Source organism: Solea senegalensis, linkage group LG11 (genome assembly GCF_019176455.1).
Source record: "Solea senegalensis isolate Sse05_10M linkage group LG11, IFAPA_SoseM_1, whole genome shotgun sequence".
NCBI lineage: Eukaryota > Metazoa > Chordata > Actinopteri > Pleuronectiformes > Soleidae > Solea > Solea senegalensis.
In genome coordinates this window covers 6,655,023-6,675,165 of record NC_058031.1, presented here as the reverse complement: position 1 = coordinate 6,675,165, position 20,143 = coordinate 6,655,023, and the positions used below count along the sequence as shown (strand labels likewise).

The following is a 20,143-nucleotide window of genomic DNA, read 5'->3' as shown; positions in this document are numbered from 1 at the left end:
CAGGACTCTGTGAAGTCTGAGCTTAGAGAAGAGGAGGAGATCTCCTTGGATGTCTGGAAGACAACTGAAATAATGTGAATCCTAAAATAAATACTGCCGGAGTTCAAGCTGTGACAGGAGAGAGGGTAGAAATATCAAATATTATTATTAATATTCAGTTCACTAACCAGTTACCTCTTTGGAAACATGAAAAATGGAATTTGGACGTCACTGTTTAGAAGTTTGATATTCACTGTTACAAAAATGCACTGTTTTGTCGAGGCGTTTGTTACCGTCATTACGCTTCCCTCTTTATTGTTATTTCTTTTTCTTTTCTAAATAAACCCTGTTTCTTTCACTCGTGTTTAACCGTTTGTGTGCTGTTGTGTCACGTTCATTCTGCTCGTCATATAGAATAAGCTTAGTTTATTAGGACTGCGACAACTGCAATCTTTATATAAATATTTTTAACTTCCGGTTTTCATTTCAATCATTTTGGATGTCATATTTAGGGAAACATCAACACTTTTCTGAACAACTAATTTATTATTAAGAAAAACATTGACGATTACATCAGTTTTGAATTGGCAGCAGTGAAAGTAAGCGTGCGGTGTCTGTCTTTAGCAGCAGTTAGCAGTGAAAAATGCATCTTTCATCACAATTCTTTTGGTTTTTACGAGCAGCAGCAGATGTTGGCGGAGTCGTCGCCCGTCAGAGTGTAGTTGGCAACAATCATCTGTTCACAGTCGTTGCTAAATCATGCAAATGACGTCGATACAAACACTTTTATCGCCGTGTTTGATGCTCAACGTGATCTGTGAAGTGTGCACAGTTTCCCTACATCAGGCCTCGGTGAACAGAGAGTCTGAATTGATTGTGTGCATCATCTAGATAGACAGGAAGTCTCTCCCTCTCTCTCTCTCTCTCTCTCTCTCCCCCCTCTCTCTCACTGAGTCATTTTCATCAGCCTCTCCCACTCCACCATCACTGCTGCAGTGTCTCAGTCTCTGACCTTCCTCAGGAACCATGCAAGCATTTGTTCCCAGGTAAGGTTCACGCAGACCGGAACGCTTACTTTCACACTATTTCATTCTCTAAAATTTCAGTCTCGATAATCAAATGTTTTGGGAAAGATCCAAGTCCTTGTGTTTGTTGCCGGGTGTGGAGTAAGTGAGCTCAGCCACTGCTGCAGGCCTTGCTGAACTATAATTGAGTTTGTTACCATTGGGACTGAGATAACTTCTTTGATCTCTTTGCTGAGCTTCTTTATTTACATTAGTAATTATAGGCTGGGGGCTGTTGTTACTAAAAATGTATTTTAGCTTATCAATTATTTTTGTCATGAGGCCTAAGAAGAAGAGCAGTTTAAAAAAAAAAATCAAAACAGGGCCTGCAGGTTCTGTTATTTGATTCAGGGTGGATAATGAATCTGCAGCTTCTAACTTGTTTTAGTGCACGAAATATTTTTGGTATCGATTTATGGAGCGAGTGATGAGCACCATATCCTTTATGGACTGTGAATGATATGCTTTGTGGAGCCGAGGCAGCCGATCGTGCCACGAAGCAGTCCACCGACTCTCAGTCAGGATTCAGGGTGACTCTACAACTGAGAGATCAATAGCAGTAAAAAAGCATAGCAGAGCTCTGGGTAAAACACGAGCCTCCCCACTGGTGCTGACTCAGCTCTTTCCGTTGATGTAGCCACTGGCGGAAATTGCACTCGGGTCTTAAAGTCACAGTGAAAATGCCTTATCAAGGCATCTTTTCTCAGTTTAATTAAGATTTTGTTTTACTAGTGCGCAAGAAACACCTGCTGACGTGACACAAGGTCACGGATAAAGGAACGCTTTATTCCCAATAAAGCACATTTTTTTCCCCTTTAACCCTTCGTGCTCACGCGGCACAGAGCTATGTCGCAGGTGCGTCCATGGTAAATTGCCATGGGGATAATACACAACTCCTTATATGGACATCCTGCGGGTTGTGCGTTTATAGGTCACATATTCAGGCTTTAAATTGTTTTTTTTTTCCTCACTAAAGTCAAAGTTATGATTCATTTTATATCAAATTTTTAGTAGTGATATAAAGCAGCGATAATTGTGCAGAAGTCATAAAACAGACCGTTTTCCGAGCCAAGTGTACTTTAAACTTCGTGAAAAGAAGGATGTAAGACACTCTATATTGCACATTCTTATAGCCTCTGTATATACTGTACAGTTGAAAAGCAGCTGAAATGCTCCGTGTTCTAAGGGTTCATTTAATTGAGTTTGTTGTCTCTTGTTTAGCGAGGCTGGATTTAATATTCAGTGTGCTCTGAACGCTTTTGTAAGAAAGCAACTAAATAAATAAAAGCCTATATATACACACAATAGATCATAATCATTTTAATGGATGACTCTGGAAACATCTCACAGACCCCCATGTGCTATGAATTGAGATCCACTGCTGTACCTGTTTTGTATCATCATGGATCATTTTAATAAGTGCTCACTGAATAAATATCTTTGCTAAGATTTCCTGTTTCTCTGCCTGTCGTGATCAGGAATCACATTGCAGTTGTAAACAACAGTGTTTTTTTTTTGTTTTTTTTTGCTGTTCTTGCACTGAACCAGGCTGTATCTGACTCCGGTCAGGGATGAAGAAGCAGAGTCTCAGAGAAAAGCAAAGTCTCGTCATGCCAGACAGACGCGCAGGTCAACACAGGTTAACAAAAAAACAAAAACACCAACAACAATTCAAGTGTATTATCACTGTGTATTACCGTTGATATGAAGGCTGTATGACAATGTCCTGCAGGGTGTGACTCTGTCGGACCTAAAAGAGGCTCAGAAGACCAAGAGCTTTCCTCCTCAGGACAGACAGACGGAGGAAGCAGGCACAGCGGACGACAGGTCCTGTCTGAGGAAAGGCTGCACAGATGAGAGGAGAGTCACGGCCGCGCCGACAGATTCCACGGAAACAGCAGGGATGAGTCCAAAATGGAGCAAACTGGACGAGGTGAATGAGACAGAAACAAATTCAGGTTCTTTCGCAGTACAAGTTTCTAACTTTAACATGATTTATTTTCTCCTCACACACACACACACACACACAGCAGGGAAACATTGAAGCCAGGCTAGAAACCCTCACTGAGTGTCCAACACCAAATATTTCATATCCTTCTGTTGCTGGATCCTGTGGCCTTCTCCACTGCAACACTTCATTCAGAGGTCAGAGAATCTATCTATCTATCTATCTATCTATCTATCTATCTATATGATGATGACTGGGAGCCAGACCACAGACACACTGATGTGTCATTCTCAGGTCAAGGTCATGTCACAGAAAATATCACTAGAACTGTATTCATATTTGTAAAAAGTAAAGTAAAAAAAAACCCAAACACACTTAATTTATCGTCTGCGTGCAGTTGCTGAAAGATGGTGGCGAGATGAAAATCAGAATCGTGTGGACGACGCAGCACAGACGAGCTTCGGCGAACGGCCGCACCAGAGACGACGCTGCCCTGATGGTGAAGGTCCAGACTTTGACATGACAGAGGTATGTGAGGTATAACTCACAAAACAAGCAAAAAACTTTTGTGCCACTAGATGGAGCTACAGGACTTTCTGTGCAATGTATTTATCATGCTCTGGCCCAAAATAGCTGTGAATATGTAAGTAAAGTTTAAAAAAAACGTGTTTTTAAGCATTCATTTGTGAAGTAAAAGTGAGGAAAACGACATGGAGAGCACAGTGAAGCACAAACGCTGATATAATAACCTGACACTATGGTAATTATTACACTGTTCCATTCAAATCCATATTCATCAGCACCACTGTTTCATTCTCATTTACACAAAGGCTTCATCAAGACTTCAACGGCAACACCGCTCCAATGTTCTGACGCAACATTTACAGATAAAGTGCAACCAGAGATTAAAGCAGGACTTGGTGTGTTGGTTTATACCTAAACCCCCCCCTCCCCTACTCTCACACACACACACACACACACACACACGTACCCTCTCTCCCCACCCACTCCCTCTAAGTCGCTTTGCTTCTTCACATCACATGGCTGAGGTGTCTCAGCATTCCATCCCATATTGGGCAAAACTGAGACTGCGCGCTCTCTCTGTGAAGCACAGGATTCAGAAGAAGGCTTGACTTTCATTTCTCTTATTACCGACACTGTGTTTCCTTCCACCTGTGGGGCTGAAAGCCAGACTCTCCCCCATCATCATCATCATCATCATCATCTCTTCTTCCTCCTGGGTCAAACCTGCCAGTTACACTGTGTGTCCGACCAAGAAAATGTGAACATTTTACAAAAAACCCCAAATCACAGTGAATGATAAGGAGAAAAGACAAAGGAAGACTTTTAAAAGTGTTGTGAATTATGAATTGAATAGAATTTCCTGTGTGTGTGTGTTCTGATCAGAGGTCCAGCTGTCGCCCTGTGGTGGAATCTGCTCGTAACACGAGAGTCTCTTTGCCTTAGCGAGTGGACTAAATCTGTCTGTGATAATCATACCGAGCAGCGAGGTTTCATTAGAAGCATGACAGGCTGCCCATCTCCACCGCCGACCTCTGTGTGACTCCATGATGATCTGCACAGACTTTCCACATTTCAGCAGCAGAGAGAACAGGCAGGTGCAGAGCAAGTTGACACAGAGATTCTGGGTTTTTTTTTTTTGGGGGGGCGAAATTAACAGAGAAAGCTGGACGTTTTACTTTTGATGCACTATTTCTAATACGTATCACTTTAGATGACACTGGTGATGCTCCCCTCCTCTCAAATCGATTGTTTTCTAAAAAGCTCGGAGGGTAAAATGGAAAAGTCCAGAAACTATAAGACTGAGGATCGGACTGGGAGTTCCAGCTCCATCTGAGATCAACGCTGAATAAAAGTCTCCATCCACGTTGCCAGTGTTTGTTCACTGACACCAAGTCATTCCCTCTGCAGATGCTCACTGAAGACAAACTGTATTTGATTATTATTTTCAAATAATCCAGTCGGGCCTTTTCTATCTTTCCTCTGCCTGATTGTCTGCTTGTATTTCTGTTCTCTTTTTATCTGTTTGCCCTGAGCGGGGGGTGAGTGAGAGTTGAGGAACATCTACTGTAGGTGCTGCAAACCTCACTATAAAAGGAAGGAAGGTAACACTGAGCCGGGAGCCTGGTTTGGTGCAGAGAGTATGGAGGAGAAAAGTTTAAGGGAGGTGCAGGTTCGTTTAAAGGAGCAGACTGACACTTGGTCATGTGCATTTATCTGCTCTCCTGTACAAAGGGTGATAAACTTTATTCATCGTAAATATGATGTTACAGCTGCATGGTTCTGAAGGTGAAGTAAGAAAAGAGAGATGATTTTGAGCTTTATCTAAATTTACTATTCACAGTAGTGATGGGGGTGATGACTGTTTGTTGTTTTTGTGTTGGACTGAACCACTGGGTTTCTTGACCGGTAGAATTCACTTTGCGGTTGCCATGTCTGTCTTGACACAAAACAAATCATGACATCACTTCCTGTGCGCAGTGCCGAAAAGTCGCTGTACTGAGAGACACGGAGAGAGCTGGTCGTGTGTGGAGCTGATAGACTTAATCAGCATTGTGTGAAGTCATTCAATAATGGTTTGAATGGAGTTAATATTTCTGGCAGAGATGATGGATGGATGGATGGATGGATGGACGGACGGATGCATGGAGATAACATGGGCCAAGTCGTCCCTCCGTTAACACCATGTAGCACTCATATTGTCCCCTCCATCACTCACTTGACACTTGGTGATTGTTGATGGCTTCTCAGTGAATGCTCTCTGTTGACCCTCCAGAACACACACTGCTGCTGCTCCGCCCCCCTCACCCTCACCCTCTCCCACCCTTATCCCTGTCCACATCAGTGGACAATTTTAGCTTTCACTGTCGAGTCTGGCCATTGCAGAGCCTCTGGCAGGCGTCCACAGAAAGCTGCCAAAGCTGAAGAGCTGGAGCAGGGAGAAGCAAAGGGGGACTGGGAGGGTGACTGAGCATTGAAAAAGAAGAAGGGGAGAGAGAGAGAGAGAGAGAGAGAGAGAGAGAGTGGGAGAGAGAAAGCAAGAGGGGGAGGGAGATGGAGAGAGCGTGTATAACTTTGGGGAAGCATAAGAAGAGGCAGCACAGGAGGCAAAGTTTTCTCTGTCGACTGCTTTGTTTTGGACTTATTTTGACATTTAAACCAAAGACTATTTGATTGCTTTTTCTTGCTCAAGACTTATTTCTGTGTGGTCAACATTTTGCATTTTTATATGATTATTTCTTCACTGTCTTCAGCTTGGAAGAAGGCGTGATTGCACACACACACACACACACACACACACACACCTGTTGTTGCTGAGGATTTCCCCGGGAGCGCAGTCATGGGCATCTGTGTCACCGTTGCTTGAGGGCATCTGCAGTGTGTGCGTCTGTGCAGTCGTTCTCAGGAGGAGGCCCGGCTCACTCTTACAGTAGACACTGACCTGCATGTTCCCTGTAGAGGAGGGAGATGTCGTCCTACTACTCACGCAACAAGGACCTGACTCGCACCAGGAGGTCGCTGACAGACTCTCCACCCTCCTCTCCTTCCCCTACAGACAAAAACGTCAGAGTAAGACCAGACATTTCTTTTGCTTGAGTGTCCAAACAGCATGGATGTGACCAATTACACAAATGATTCTAATTTAAGTTGTAGTAGTAGTATGTTAATCCACCCTTGAGGAAACCCAAAGAAAGCGTTTCATTTCCCACTGGTGACTTTTCTGTAAAGAATAATTTTAAGAGCACATGAATCTAATTTACACGAAATTAAACACACCAATCATTTGATAGATTAGAATAGATAGCAAAAAGATATTCTTTTTCATTAACTTCTTTTTAAATATGCCTAACTATGGCAGATTAACTGATAATGGAGATTATTATCAATTCTATCCCCCAGGGAAATGTGTATTTTCAACCATTTGTTTTGTACCACTTGTTATTTCAGAGACTGATGTTTTTAGAGGTTTTTGCTCTAAATCACTGCGACTCTGACTAAAGAGATTTTATTTTGCCATCGAAACATTCCTCTTGTAATTTCCTGTTATGTTTATTTGTTCCTGGCTTATTCTCACGGGTGTTGTTGGACTGTTGTGTTTATATCAGAGCATCAGAGCTGGACATGGTGTGACAGGAGCAGTTAAAGGGACAGACAGTTAGAAGTGCACGGACAACACACACACACACACACACACACACACAGACAGACAGACAGTTTCTTGCTCTTTTCTCTCTCACACACACAGTGCTGTCTGTGTCCGTGGTCAAAATGTCAGCCTAATCTGAAATAGCAAAGTTTTCATGGGAGAGATAATGAAATGCAGAGGCGGTAGAATCAGTATTTTTAGCCCGTGTCTCCTTCAGTGAAATACACAATGTGTGGAACAGCTGTGAGCAGCAGGAAGAGGCATAAACATGAACACATTTTCATTACTGGATGACATTTATCATTAGGCAGATATGAGCAGAAGTGGGAAAGTGGCTAAATATTGCTACTTCAAATTGAAGACATGTGTACTTGACCTTTGTTTTTTTTTCCTTCTCCATTTTATGCTTCTTTATAATTCTACATTCAAAGGGCAATGTCTGTACCTAGATGAAAAAAACATTACATTACAATCGTAACATAACACAGCGGATCCAACATCACTGGCTTCAGTTCAGATGTAAGTTGTTAGCATTTCCCCCAATTACACTTCTCAGCTCGCATTTTAAATAACTGCCGAGGCCAAAATAAACACAGTTATGTAATGCCGCATGTCATTAAAACAAAAAAGAAAAGCAGCAAGGGCTGGAGAATAGTCTGTGTCAGTAATCTACAGTAAAAACTGATTTTCCTGCTGTCGACACACAGTCAGTTCAGTCAGTTCAGTCAGTGCAGACAGAACGTGACACAGAAGAGTGAGACGGAGGGTGATGATGATGACTTCACTGGCGTTTTTGAAAAACTGCTGCTAACACTTCATATCATTCACAGCTCCGGGCAGTGAGCTCATGCAGGCGGTGTGTGTGTGCGAACCTCTGACCATCTCCCTCCCCCCGCCGTGCATAATATTGGCCCTGGCAAAGCGTAAAACTGGACACAGTGGTGTTTGCAGAGCCCCTGTGGTCCAAGAGTGCACCCGTCTCTCTCTGATGTTGTCCCCCTTTTTGTCTGCCTCACATTGTTTACTGCAAAACATGTGCCACTTCTGAGTTTTTCCTAACAAGGGAATCAGATCAGTGCAGCTGCCATCAGAAGTAAAAAAAAAAATCAAACTATGTTTCAGGCTCTGGCTTCAGTCCAATGTCTGCTGGGATTGAATTAGTTAAGAAACTAATTTCATACATTTTCTAATCCGTTAGTGTGAATTAGATTTCTGTATCAGAACTAGTAATCTTAATAGTGCTGGTACAATTCCCTCAAAGCAGGCTTTACTGTATGGTAATTTATGCATAAAAGCTACAGGCTCAAAATAATCATTTTTTTAATAGATTATCTGATGGAAGACTGGAGTGAGTGAGAGCTTGTCTCAGCTCCATCCTTGGACCTTCTTCATCTGAGATCACAGAGGTCTGTTTTTTTCCTGGACAGCTCTGCTTAAGCACATGACCACATAAGGACAAGCAGCAAAGCCCCAGTTATGTAAACACTTGCTGAGGAATAGCTCCTTTGACGCTCTGTGAAATATCCCCCTAACTCTAACCCGCTGATTGTGAGCACAGGAATGGCCGGTCCTCTCCGAACATAAATTGTCCTCCCGCAAATGCACACACATCTGGTCCTTTCCTCAAACAGCTCGGACTGCACAAGATGTTTACTGTGACGCGTTTTAAAACTGAGTTGTTTAGGACCCAGTTTCCCAGAAGAGACACCAACTCCAAATCTCAGAAGTTAAAGGGGTAAAGGTTAAGAAACAGCAGCAGCTATTCTGTCCTCATAATACGATCCCCATCCCTCTCTCTTTCCTAGTAATAGAACGCACAACCAGTCGTTGTCCACACATGTGCCACGTCTATCACCTGCTGGCACTGAGTTTTCTGTTTGTTCACTTTTGTTCAGAGCAGAAACAGGTCTGGCGAGAGTGTGATAAGAGACAGAGATATTTCAAAGGGAGGAGGAGGAGGAGGAGGAGGAGGAGGGGACCGGACATCAAATCAAAGCCACACAAGCGACACCGTTCACTTCACTTCACTGAGTCACACAATTATTTGTGTTTCAACTGTCAAACGTTGATCATCCTAGTATTTGACACTCTTCTGTTTAGGGTCCAGGGTAGAGTTAGACCAATGTAGTCCGTTCGCTGGCCAGTAGAGAATCACCACTTGCAGAAAAACAGAAAAATTGTGGGTTTTTTTTTCCACGTTTTCCCTGCAGCCTCCTCTCGAGCAAAGCTCACAAACAGCCTCATGGCAGGAAGAAGGAATACAGAATGGCGAATGTCCTCCATTGTTGCTCTGTTGTTTACTGTGTCACATTCCTCGTCTTTGTGAAATTAACTGGAGAACTAAACTGTGTCACGCTGGTTTGGCCTCACACTGTTTATGTGACTGACGCAGCGGCGTAAATATTTAGGCAACTTGCATGTAGCTGGCCTGCACACCACGTGGTGGAAACACAAGCCAGATCAAGGTGTACCATTCCAAGCCTCACCACAGCCAGCTGGACTGCTGGACAATAACGTTTGACCTGACCTGACCTTTCTTACCCCTAAAGCAGAGTTTCTCAGACCTTGTTGACGAGCTGACCATGTGAATCAGGTGTGTCGGAGCAGTGAAACATCTAAAACATGCAGGGCAGTGGGTCCCCAAGGACCAGGATTGAGAAACACTGCCCTAAAGCACACGTGCACCTCATGGTTCACACATTGCTTCTCAGAGTCTGGCACAAAGTTAATAGCGTGGGGCCTCTTTTAGTTTAGTTTAGTTTCTGACTATAGTGTTGTTGCAATCTCCCGTGCATAGTCCATCATAAAAGCTAAGGGTGTTTTCGTATTGTTGCTATACGGACTTACGAAATCAACCATTCCACAGGGTGGACATTTTCACAATGCACGTCCTGTTCACACAGTTTATGATGAGCTCATTTGCATCAGGGAGACAGTAGACACATTAACGAAAGACTCATCTTAGATCCAGTGTTAGGATATATTGTTTATATATATATATATATATATTTAGAAGTTTGCTCGTTTTTCTGGCAGAAATTTAATATACTACCAATATGTTTGAATAGTGTATAATCACTTTAAATTGCAGCAAGAAGACCTGGGTTTGCGACCCATAACAAAGGTCTTCCTGCATGGGGAAGGGCGTGGGTTTTTCTCCCAGTTCTCCGGTTTCCTCCACAGTCTAAAAACATGCAGATTTGACTCAAATTTGACTTGAAATTGACCGTGACAGTGGATGGTTGTCTGTCTCTATGTGGCCCTGTGATGGACTGGCGACCTGTGTACCTTACACACTAGGATAAAGTGGTAGAAGATAGATGGATGGATTTCATAGTCTTTTACATGTACTTTAGGCAAATAAAGAAAGGATGATGTTCTTCCTGGTATGCAAAGTAGTCCCATGATGTGCTTGGGAAAGGGAGGGGTGATTGGAAGAGTCTTTTGTTTGTTACAGTGTCACATTAAAAGGTCACTATTTCTTACACACTGGACCTTTAAGGAATGTGAACAATGAAAAAAGACACGGTTAGAGAAATGACATAGAGCTAGTGTGAATATAGCTCAGGGTCCGAAACTGATGGTAAACAAATACAGTATGTGATCACCGCAGGCAGCTTGGCAGCCCCCGTACACAGGAGCAGACACAGCAGAAACCTGCCAGGACAGTCTGCTATCAGCTTGCATGCAGAGGTCGGCCATGCACTCGTCATGCTGCAGATACTTTGCTCCTGATGTCATGATGTCATCTTCCTGCCGCAGTCCAGATTAACTGGGCTCAATGGGGAACTTTGACCCACGTGACCCCTGTCACTGCAGCAGCAGGGTGAATTGTATCTCACTTCTGTGTGCACTCAGGCCTCTGAACACACTGCGATAATTCACTTTGGAAGTTGGGTTTTTGTTCTTCGCCGTCTTGAAACGAGAAAGAAATTCACAGTCCAGCCTTTGTTTGGTTTTTATCAAACAAATATATCAGAATCTATTTTCAGCAGGGCAGCTTGCAGACAGTGTTCCGACTCTGTAGTGATCAAGCTCATGTGGCTTTTTTTTTTCTTTGTGTTTCAGCATGACAGACTGTCAAGGTAAGATTTGCATGCTTTATTTTTTGCACTGTACTGATATACTGAAGTAAAGAAACACATGTCCTGAATCAAGTCGAGCTACAGTATCTTCTGAGTGTGACCTGTGTCGCCTCCAGATATGACTCCAGTGGAGAGAGTGCCACAGAAAAGCCACTGGGCCGCACCAGCTCTTACACACGAAGAGAGACAAGACTGGCCTCGCTGAATAAACAGGAACAAGACTCTGCCACCAAAGACTACAAGAAGGTTGGAACCATTCATTCACTTTAAACAAGCAAAACTCCAGTGAGTGTCAAACCAGCAGTAATGCTTAAAGTTTGACCTTAGTAGGGTCACCATACAGATTTATGTATGCATACATGGTGTTATGGGGCAATAAAGCGAAGTACCCAGTGGACAGAACACAAACGGGGTGACGGATCAGGTTTAAAGAGTTGATGCACTGCACTTTGGTCCACCAGTGGTTTTTAAAAATCCATCCATCCATCTTCTACCACTTTATCCTCCACATGAGGGTTGTGGGGTACAACCTGGACTGGTCGCCATTCCATCACAGAGCCACATAGAGACAACCATCCACACTTATTCTCACATCTACGTTGAATTACGAGTGTCCAATTTGCCTAATCCCCAAATCTGCATGTTTTTGGACTGTAGGGGGGAAACCAGAGAACCCGGAGAAAACCTGGTTTTAAAATGTGCTTATATAAAAAAAGGATTGGAGAAAAAAATGAGTGCTGTCAAGAGATTAAAAAAATTGAGCAATTAATTACTCATGATCAGTAATTAATTGATATAATTAATCTCTTTTTTTAAATCGCACCTAAAAATGACTTAGAAAAGCCCTCAACTTGAGGTATTTCATTCAAAATGTAAATGTCCAATTCAATTGGGTGGAGAACTCTCACATGCTCCAAACACAATGACAGCCAGTGTCCACTTCAGGGTGCGACTAGCCATTGTTTTCCAACCCCAACAACTCAAGCACAAGAAGCCCAACACATAAACAGATTTTATAAAAAAGCAACTCACATACAGAAACTGTGACGTTACAGATTAAAAATTAGATTAAATTAATTTAAGAGCAGGGGATTGAGTCTTGATGCGAAGATAAGCTGCTGGTGAGGTGTTAAGGAGGGACTTCAGACCACGCCCACTGAGCAGACATAAGTATAGAATGTTCCCCAAGGGCAAGCAGATGAAGTTTTAACTGTACTTGTGCATATATACAATCATTTTTGTTGACTTAAATCTGAATCTACGTCGCCTCATCATATAGAGCTATTAAGGTCCAATGTGTAGCAAACGGAGGACTCTTCTGCTCATCCCTCCTTTTCCCAAAATGCTTCTGGGAACTACAATGCTTTGGCATAACAGAAATCAAGTAATTGTTCTTTGTTTGTATCGTTAGCGCTTTGGCTGGTTTATCCATCCAGGCTGCTGTAGAAACAAGATGGTCCTCCATATGGCCCTCGCCTAAAGTAGAATTAGAATCAGTTATTTTTGTACACACACCAATTAGTGATAGTGAATTTGACCTCTGCATTTAACCCATCCTCATTAGCAGTAAGCAGTAAACACACACACAATGGGGGATAGAGTGCCTTACTCAGGGACACCCCAGCCCTTGACATGTCCCAGGATTTCAACTGGCAACCCTGCAGTAACAAGCCCAGTTCCTCTCCCAAGTACTGATAAATTCTTATATAGGCTATGGAAACCAAAGCGATTATAGACTCAAACAAACAAACAAACCTATGAGTAATATATTGAATTTCTGCCACTAAACCCTTCAAACTGTGACATACTGGAACTTTATCATGTATGTTAACTCAAGTATTTCACTAACCGCAGCTTTTTATCCCTTCATTTGCTTCTGTTTCAGATGTACGCTGAAGCTTTGCACGAAAATGAGAGGCTGAAGTCCAGGTTGCAGGACAGCAAACAGGAACTGGTTAAGATTCGTACGCAGCTGGAGAAAGTCACTCAGGTACAGTGGCTGTTCGATTTGTCCCCTGTTGCACCATTGTCATTTTCCAAAGTGGGTGCTCGAGAAAGGTCACGACGTAATAGTTAATGGACTCCAGCTCAAAAAACATTCTAATGACAGCATCGTTCTACTCTGTAGAGACACGACAGGTTATCAGAGAAGTCATCAGTACTTGAATCAGAGAAAAGGGTAAGTGTCTTTTTGGCATTTGAATCCCGCATTTCTCGGTCCTGTTCTTTATAATTTAGTTTAATTGTAGAGTAACAGCCGTTCGAAGATATGAATTCAGGTGTTTCTTTTGTTATTTACAGGAAAAGCGAGTTCTGGAGAAAAGAGTGTCAGACATGGAAGAGGAGATAAAGGTCAGTAAATGCAAAAGAAATAAAAATAATAATAATACGTCTACTTCCCCTGAAATGGCATCGTCTTTTGTCATATACATTTTTTTTTCCAATAACAACAACACTAATATTCCTTGAGCACACACCTCCAGCCAATCTCCTCATAGTCTAAGTGGAGCAGAGAAAGTGTTTTTACGAGACAAAGGCGACACGTTTATTCTCTCCAGGGCCACACTTACACAGACAGGTGGGTTCAGAGTCAAGGAGAAGGAAGGTTAATGCTTTTAGGGCCATTACCCACAGTGCTCTGCTGTGGCTGCTTCCTACCAGGCTGAGGAGGAGCTTCCACTACCGCTCCCCTGCTCCACTTATCCCACTGTTGGGGTGAACACTGTGACCTAGTTCCAGCTAAATACCAAACTCCTGTCCAAAAACCAAAAGACCTGCTTTTGTGAGACATTCCTGCACCACACTGTGTTTTCTCCTTCATAAAGAGACGTGGGAAATGGCAGCAGAGAGAGATTTCAGGCCTGAATAGACACACTCCCAAAAAACACACTCTTACAGTTTGATTGTTAAGGCAAAACATTGTTATATTTGTCTCAGGAGAGGTCAAATCTTGGCTCCAGCGTGAGGCAGCATAGCATGCAGACACCGAGGAGCACATGATGAAATGGGACAGACACATACAGCAGTGTGATGTGCAGATGTTTGACCCCCCGTGTTGTTGTCGTGGTTCCTTCAGCAGGACGCCCCACTGCGGTTCCGCTGTGGGTACCAGCCCTGAGGGCAGGCTGGGGTGGGGACGGTGAGTGGTAGTCGCTGTATCACCTTCACGTGATTCTCTTCTGTCAGAGACTTGGGCATGTTTACACGCGTGGGACACACACATGCATCACGTCATAGGGAGACACGGACACTCAGATCCGTAATGAAACAGGTCAGGCAGGCGGCACTGATCACTAAGTCACTCCTTCTTCTTCTTCTTCTTCTTCTGCTTTAGCAAGCCACCGATTCTCAACAAAATGTCCACATGTTATTTTTAGATTTAATCCCTCACCTGCCATCTCATGACACCTGGTGGAAAGGAAGTATCGCAGCAACATAGCAGATATGGACGTGTTGTTTTTCTCCTCTACGGGCAAACTGAATAACAGCTGCTCTCATTGTAACACCATATTGTGTGTGTGTGTGTGTGTGTGTGTTACAACTGCTATGTTTCTCGTGTAGCCGTTACGGTTACTCTACTCACACGTGAGCACGTCTTCATCTCTGGTTTGCTTGTGGTCACTTTTCTGTCAGTAGGAGGTGCTTCTTCTTCAGGTCTGAACCTGCAGGTGCAGTAGCAGGCAGGCCCCATGGTGAAGATCAGTGTTTCACAGCAGTTGCACAGTGTGTCCTTTTCTTCACGAGTGTATAGAGTCTTAAATGTCTTGGCGCAAAGATGATTGACTACCCGCTGCTCAATAGCAAGTATGTAGAGACGTCTCCAGCACTGGTCACCATGTGCTCTCCCTCTGTTTCTCTCTTCATTCTGTTCTTTCCTCTTGCCAAGGGCATCTCTCCATAATACACTGTGCTACACTGAGAGAACTTTATATGCACGAACTGTTCGGTCTCATACACAGACAGCTTCAGAGTGGGCTTTCAAAAAAAGATGTGTTCTGGTGTATGAAAAAGCTAGATGTCTATGTTTGTGTCTATCTCTCTCTGTGTATGTGTGTGTGTTTTTGTTACGTTAAGGACGTCCTCTGATATAAACACTGACTTTTTCCAGGACCAGTAGTCCTCATGGGACCAAAGCCTGGACTTAATGAGGCTTAATGAACCTTATTTATGGGGCTGTGGTTAAAGTTGGGTTGGGTTAAAATCATCATTACAGATTAAGAAGTTATGGTTACGTTTAGGGATGATGTCTTTGGTCAGGCTGTCAGTATGAATGGAAGTCAATGCAGCATCCTGAGGGCAAACCCTTGTGTTGAATACCAGGTACATTTAAGGTGAACACATGCTAGGGTCAGGCCAGTAGTAACTATGGTTAATCTTAGAGTAAGTCTCCAGGAAATTAATGCAATGTCCTCTGAAGTCATGGAAACCAGTGTGTGTGTGTGAGTGAGAGAGAGAGAATGTCTTTATTGAGTCGTAAGGACAAAGTTTGGTTCAAAACTATGTCATACATTTGAGCAGGTCCTCACATTTGGCTCTTTGGATTTGATTTTATGGTTAAGGTTTGGATTAAGGTTAGATTAGGGTCAGGTCTGGGATTAGGGAATTTAGTTGAGCCAGTTAAGGTAAGGGTAAGAGGGCTAGGCAGGGAATTGGGTTTGCTCACAACTGTAGAGAGACAAGCGTCTATGTGTGTGTGTGTGTGTGTGTTCTGTGGTTTCCTCTCAGGAATGGTGTCAAACCACAGTGCAACCACTGGGGTTTACCTCATAAGTCAGAACAAGAGGAGTCTGGCTGAGGGAAGAGAGAGAGAGTGTGTGTGTGTGTTGGATCCTTTCCATCCCTCCCTTTGATTTTTAACTGGCCAGGCTCCTGTGCAAAGTGTAAAATAGTTTTATGGGAATTTGAATTCCCTCTTCTTTCCAAACGCATATAACAACATGCCAGCACCTCACCACTCTCCACACAGTGGAGTTACAAAGAGCTCGTGGAGAGAGCTGGTTCCATTCTGTGTTTTGTTTGCCGTTTGTCCTCGAATCTGTTTGTTCGCTCCAATTTCATGAATTATTTATGTCTTTGATAAAGTCCTTCAGATCCACAGTTCTTTCTTCTTTCCCTGTCTGTGCACATTCTCTACAACACTCTCTTTTTGCACATGGCGTGCTTCCCTGCATGCTCTCTCTGTGTCTCTCTCCTCCTCTGTGCAGGCTGTCCCTGCTCTGGCTCAGGTCCAGACCCTGCGGAGGGTGAACGAGTGTCTCCTGGCTGAGAATAGAGCCATGCTGCGTGTCCTTGCCCGCCTCTCTGAGAGGGCCTCCATGCCGGAGACGGAGGACCTCTGATCCTCCGGGGTCACCCGTCCTCCTTTTTCCTTTTTTCGCCCTCCCTTCCTCAGCCTCATAACTTCTACACTCCTCTCTCCTCCTGGTGCCGCTACTGTGCCCTCGTCCTCTGCTGTGTCCCTCTCAGGCAGGTCCTGCACTTCCCTATCCTCACTCCCCAACACTGCAATGCAACTTCCTTCACACTCTTTATTTTAACCTTTTTAACCCTCTCGTATAAGACATCTCTGATCATTCTTATTATTCGTATTATTATTTTTTAAATTGCGTTTATGTTGCATGAGACTTCACATGACATAATCACTGCACAAGGAATCCTATGCATGTATTCCACCTTATTACTGGAGAAAAGATTATGGGTGGATCTTCCGGAGGCAGAAGTTCTTTCCACTGGCAAAACAGCGTGGCTTCAGGATCGTGCTGTTCCTGCAATACAGGAGCATCCTGCAGTTTGTAAATCACCCAAGGTTGAGACTAAAACCCAGGCTTGGTGATGTGGGACAATTAGGCTGTGACGTGGTTCTATATCACCTCTTTTAACAAAAGGACTGACCTTATTGCTCTGTAAATTCATATATGCAGAGTTTTTCAGTTCATAGCTTCAGCGTCTGTAGCGATGGACTTCATTCTTTACATTTATTATTATTATTATTATTTGGGAAATACAGTGATATTTACACACAGCAAAAGCAGTCTAGCAGCGTTAAAGAGACTTTGAGAGAGTGTTAGCAATTAAATTTAACACAAATCCTGATTGTATCTCGTCCTAATCAGATGTGGTATCAATTTGACTCTTAGTGTTACCTTTACGATTGGAAAATAGAAAGCAGTGAATGATCAATGATGTTCCCAAATTAGCTTCCAGTTACCAAGGAAAACGCTTGTTCTGCTTCAGCGACAGGACACGCCCATAATTCATGCAAAGTATCGAGGGCCATATATGAATAAGGTGGATAGTGGTCACTGATAGTGAAACTGTGAAATATACAGTGTGTAATATGCCGTGTTATCGGTGCAAAGCCAAGAAAAAGCCACTAAATGTGTGAAATGACTCTTGAAAAAGTCCTGAGCCTCTGACCAAACACTAGACAGAGACGTGGCGGATGTTATTCCTGTGTTGGTTCATGAATCATATCAGGGAATTAAAATAACAATTAAAGTATGTTACTTTGAAGGGATATGCCACTGTTTTGGTAATACAAGCATTCACTTACTTGAAGGACTCTTTGCTTAACATGAAGCCTGCAAGCATGAGAGAACTCATGTGGCTCAACAAAAATGTGAATTGCATTTTGGGTTTTTTTTTACAGAGAAAAACAATATACATATATATATTCATATATTGTCACAATGCAGGTACCTGAGGGCCCAAAAACAGAGCTTGAAACTAAAGGTTATCTTTAATTATCAATAATAACAACAACTAAACAACTTACTTACTTAAAGGCAGACCACAGGAGACCAAAATCCAAGAGAACAGAGAACTGAGTGAGAGTCCAAACCAAAGCAGACTGGGTTCACAGGGACTAAATACAGGGGAATGGAGCACAGGTGAAACACATCAGGGAGGGGCAGACAATCAACAATCACAGAAGCAGGAAGAAGGAAGTCAATCAAGCTGTATCCCTGTTTATTTACCAAAAAAAAAAAAAAAAAAACAGATCCAAAATGTCTTTTATTCCACTTGTGTGATGTTATCGTCAGTGGGTGGAAATGAGAAAAAATAATAAAAAAGAGAAATGATTCAAACTCGGTGCTCATAAAAACCCATGACAGACCATGTCAACAAATATATCATTTCTGTCAGTCTTGCTGAGCTAAATTAATGATTATATTCATAGTGTGATATATGTTCAACTTCATTTAGATAGGTACAAACAATTTAACATCTCACTTTAGGGCAGTTTGTCACATCAGAGGTTCAAACTTCGACAAAGGGTGTTGATATTTTTAGCCGTGACCTAGATTTAGTAAAGCTTGTCTCTTCTCCTGACTTCATCCTCTCCATCCACACGGATCATATACTGTCAAAATCACTCCTCACTGCATGATCCAGTGCCACAAAACAAAGCATGTCCTCATTGTCCTCTAACTCCACTTAGATATGACTTTAAGTCCAGCGTTAGGGGTGACCGCAGTTATTTGACCACTAATGGCACCGCTGAATTGTGTCGTCGTACGTGACGCTTTAAAAATAACAATATAGTTTAATTATAGTCCAGTAACTGTGATGTTTCTTTCCCTCTGCTGTCCCAGATCTTAACGGAGCTCAAGTCAGACAACCAGAGGCTGAAGGATGAGAACGGGGCGCTCATTCGAGTCATCAGCAAACTGTCCAAATGAACAAAGATTATCTGAAGCTCCGTGGACACAGTTTAAATATCCCCGACATCCAAAGTTGTGCCTCCTCTCTGGTGAGAAATAACTGGTGCAGAATCTAAAACAGAGTTTTACATGAGTTTCTATGATTTTTTTCCACTTAAATGGGTTTCTGTTATTTTTTTAATACAAAGTATTTTACACTAATCAAATAGGGACCAGTTGTAAATCCAGGCGTTTGCATGAAGATACTGCGTCTGATATTATTATCCACTTAATCTCTCTGAGAAGTTTGTTACTTTACAAAAAAAAAAAGAGAAAGTATTTTAATGATCTAATTCATGAATGGAAAGAAATTGATTACTACTGAAATGTTCAGCGACAGAAGTGTATGTTACTGCTGTGCCACAGAAATAAAAAAAAAATGGATCAGTTTCACATTGTAAAGTGAAAAGTTTGTCGTTATTACGTAACAGTAGGACAATAAAAAATGTCAAAAAACCTTTCTGGATTAGCTATATATGTGATTTATTGTTAAAACATAAAACATTTCATTTCATTTCATAATCCATATATTGTTATAATTCATGTTTGAATGAGGAACTTAAGTTCTATGTTGTTGTAGTGTGATACTGGTGTGGGCTTATATTACTCTTGTGTTTGGGTTTGAAAACATGGCATCATTAAAGGCTCCAAAATTGGTTTCGATGAATTCATTAAAATGAATTTTCCATTCAGGATTTAAAACCAGACTCAGGTAAAATGAAACCCTGCAAACGATCTGTTCTAAAGAAAGGAGTGAAAACACCAGGCAGAGAAAAGATGGATTGCTTTTAGACAACTGAGTTGTTTTTTTAAAAAAAGAAACAGTCTGACAATCACTTTTTATCATTTCTGTCCTTTTCAAGGGAATCTTTGTATTTAAATAATTTTGTAGTACTTTAAAGAAATGTCCAGGTTCTGGGTAAAAGCACTTTTGATCTTTAATCACACAGGCATCACTTGCAGCACAGTATCCGCTTCAGAGTGGTTTCCCTTATTTTGCTGATCCTGCATGATCCTAACTGATGCTTTGACATCTATCTTTCTTTAAATTTTTTTTTTAAAGCACATCTTTGAAACGGCAGAATGGCGACAGGGAACGAACAAACTGTGTTTGTGGCAAAGATCATGTTCTATGTTGTGTTTGAGAGATATTTATTTATTTATTTGTGCATTTTCTTGCACGAGGCGATGGAACA

At 42.3% G+C, this 20,143-nt stretch overlaps 1 protein-coding gene and 2 long non-coding RNA genes across 7 annotated transcripts; all 3 read left to right on the top strand.

The window, feature by feature from the left end:
- The first annotated feature begins 952 nt into the window (after nucleotides 1-952).
- On the top strand, nucleotides 953-2,835 carry LOC122777624. Its single transcript, XR_006361347.1, has 3 exons — nucleotides 953-1,025; nucleotides 2,592-2,682; nucleotides 2,776-2,835. It is a non-coding gene; the product is annotated as an uncharacterized LOC122777624 (long non-coding RNA).
- Nucleotides 2,836-2,909: 74 nt separating this feature from the next.
- LOC122777625 lies at nucleotides 2,910-3,535 on the top strand. The gene is made up of 3 exons (XR_006361348.1): nucleotides 2,910-2,976; nucleotides 3,074-3,188; nucleotides 3,389-3,535. It is a non-coding gene; the product is annotated as an uncharacterized LOC122777625 (long non-coding RNA).
- A 2,511-nt stretch (nucleotides 3,536-6,046) lies between these two features.
- Nucleotides 6,047-19,996, top strand: LOC122777623 (protein phosphatase 1 regulatory subunit 12B-like). 5 transcript variants are annotated; one of them, XM_044038956.1, is made up of 8 exons: nucleotides 6,047-6,582; nucleotides 11,228-11,244; nucleotides 11,361-11,490; nucleotides 13,130-13,234; nucleotides 13,373-13,423; nucleotides 13,546-13,596; nucleotides 16,449-16,714; nucleotides 18,840-18,901. In XM_044038956.1, exons 1-7 carry the CDS (start codon nucleotides 6,481-6,483, stop codon nucleotides 16,581-16,583), a joined length of 591 nt encoding a protein of 196 aa, XP_043894891.1. In that variant the 5' UTR covers nucleotides 6,047-6,480; the 3' UTR covers nucleotides 16,584-16,714; nucleotides 18,840-18,901. The 5 variants fall into 5 exon arrangements, with proteins under 5 accessions (XP_043894891.1, XP_043894893.1, XP_043894896.1 ...); XM_044038961.1 differs by lacking the exon at nucleotides 16,449-16,714 and adding an exon at nucleotides 14,324-14,383 and having other exon boundaries at nucleotides 6,051-6,582; nucleotides 18,840-18,902; XM_044038959.1 differs by lacking the exon at nucleotides 16,449-16,714 and adding an exon at nucleotides 14,321-14,383 and having other exon boundaries at nucleotides 6,052-6,582; nucleotides 18,840-18,923.
- Nucleotides 19,997-20,143: the final 147 nt, after the last annotated feature.

Bases quoted from the DNA above. Each gene is read 5' to 3' on its own strand.
- LOC122777623 (XM_044038956.1), top strand. From the start codon at position 6,481: ATGTCGTCCTACTACTCACGCAACAAGGACCTGACTCGCACCAGGAGG. The intron at 11,491-13,129 runs GTTGGAACCATT...CTTCTGTTTCAG, and splicing joins CCACCAAAGACTACAAGAAG to ATGTACGCTGAAGCTTTGCA. The intron at 13,597-16,448 runs GTCAGTAAATGC...TCCTCTGTGCAG, and splicing joins ACATGGAAGAGGAGATAAAG to GCTGTCCCTGCTCTGGCTCA.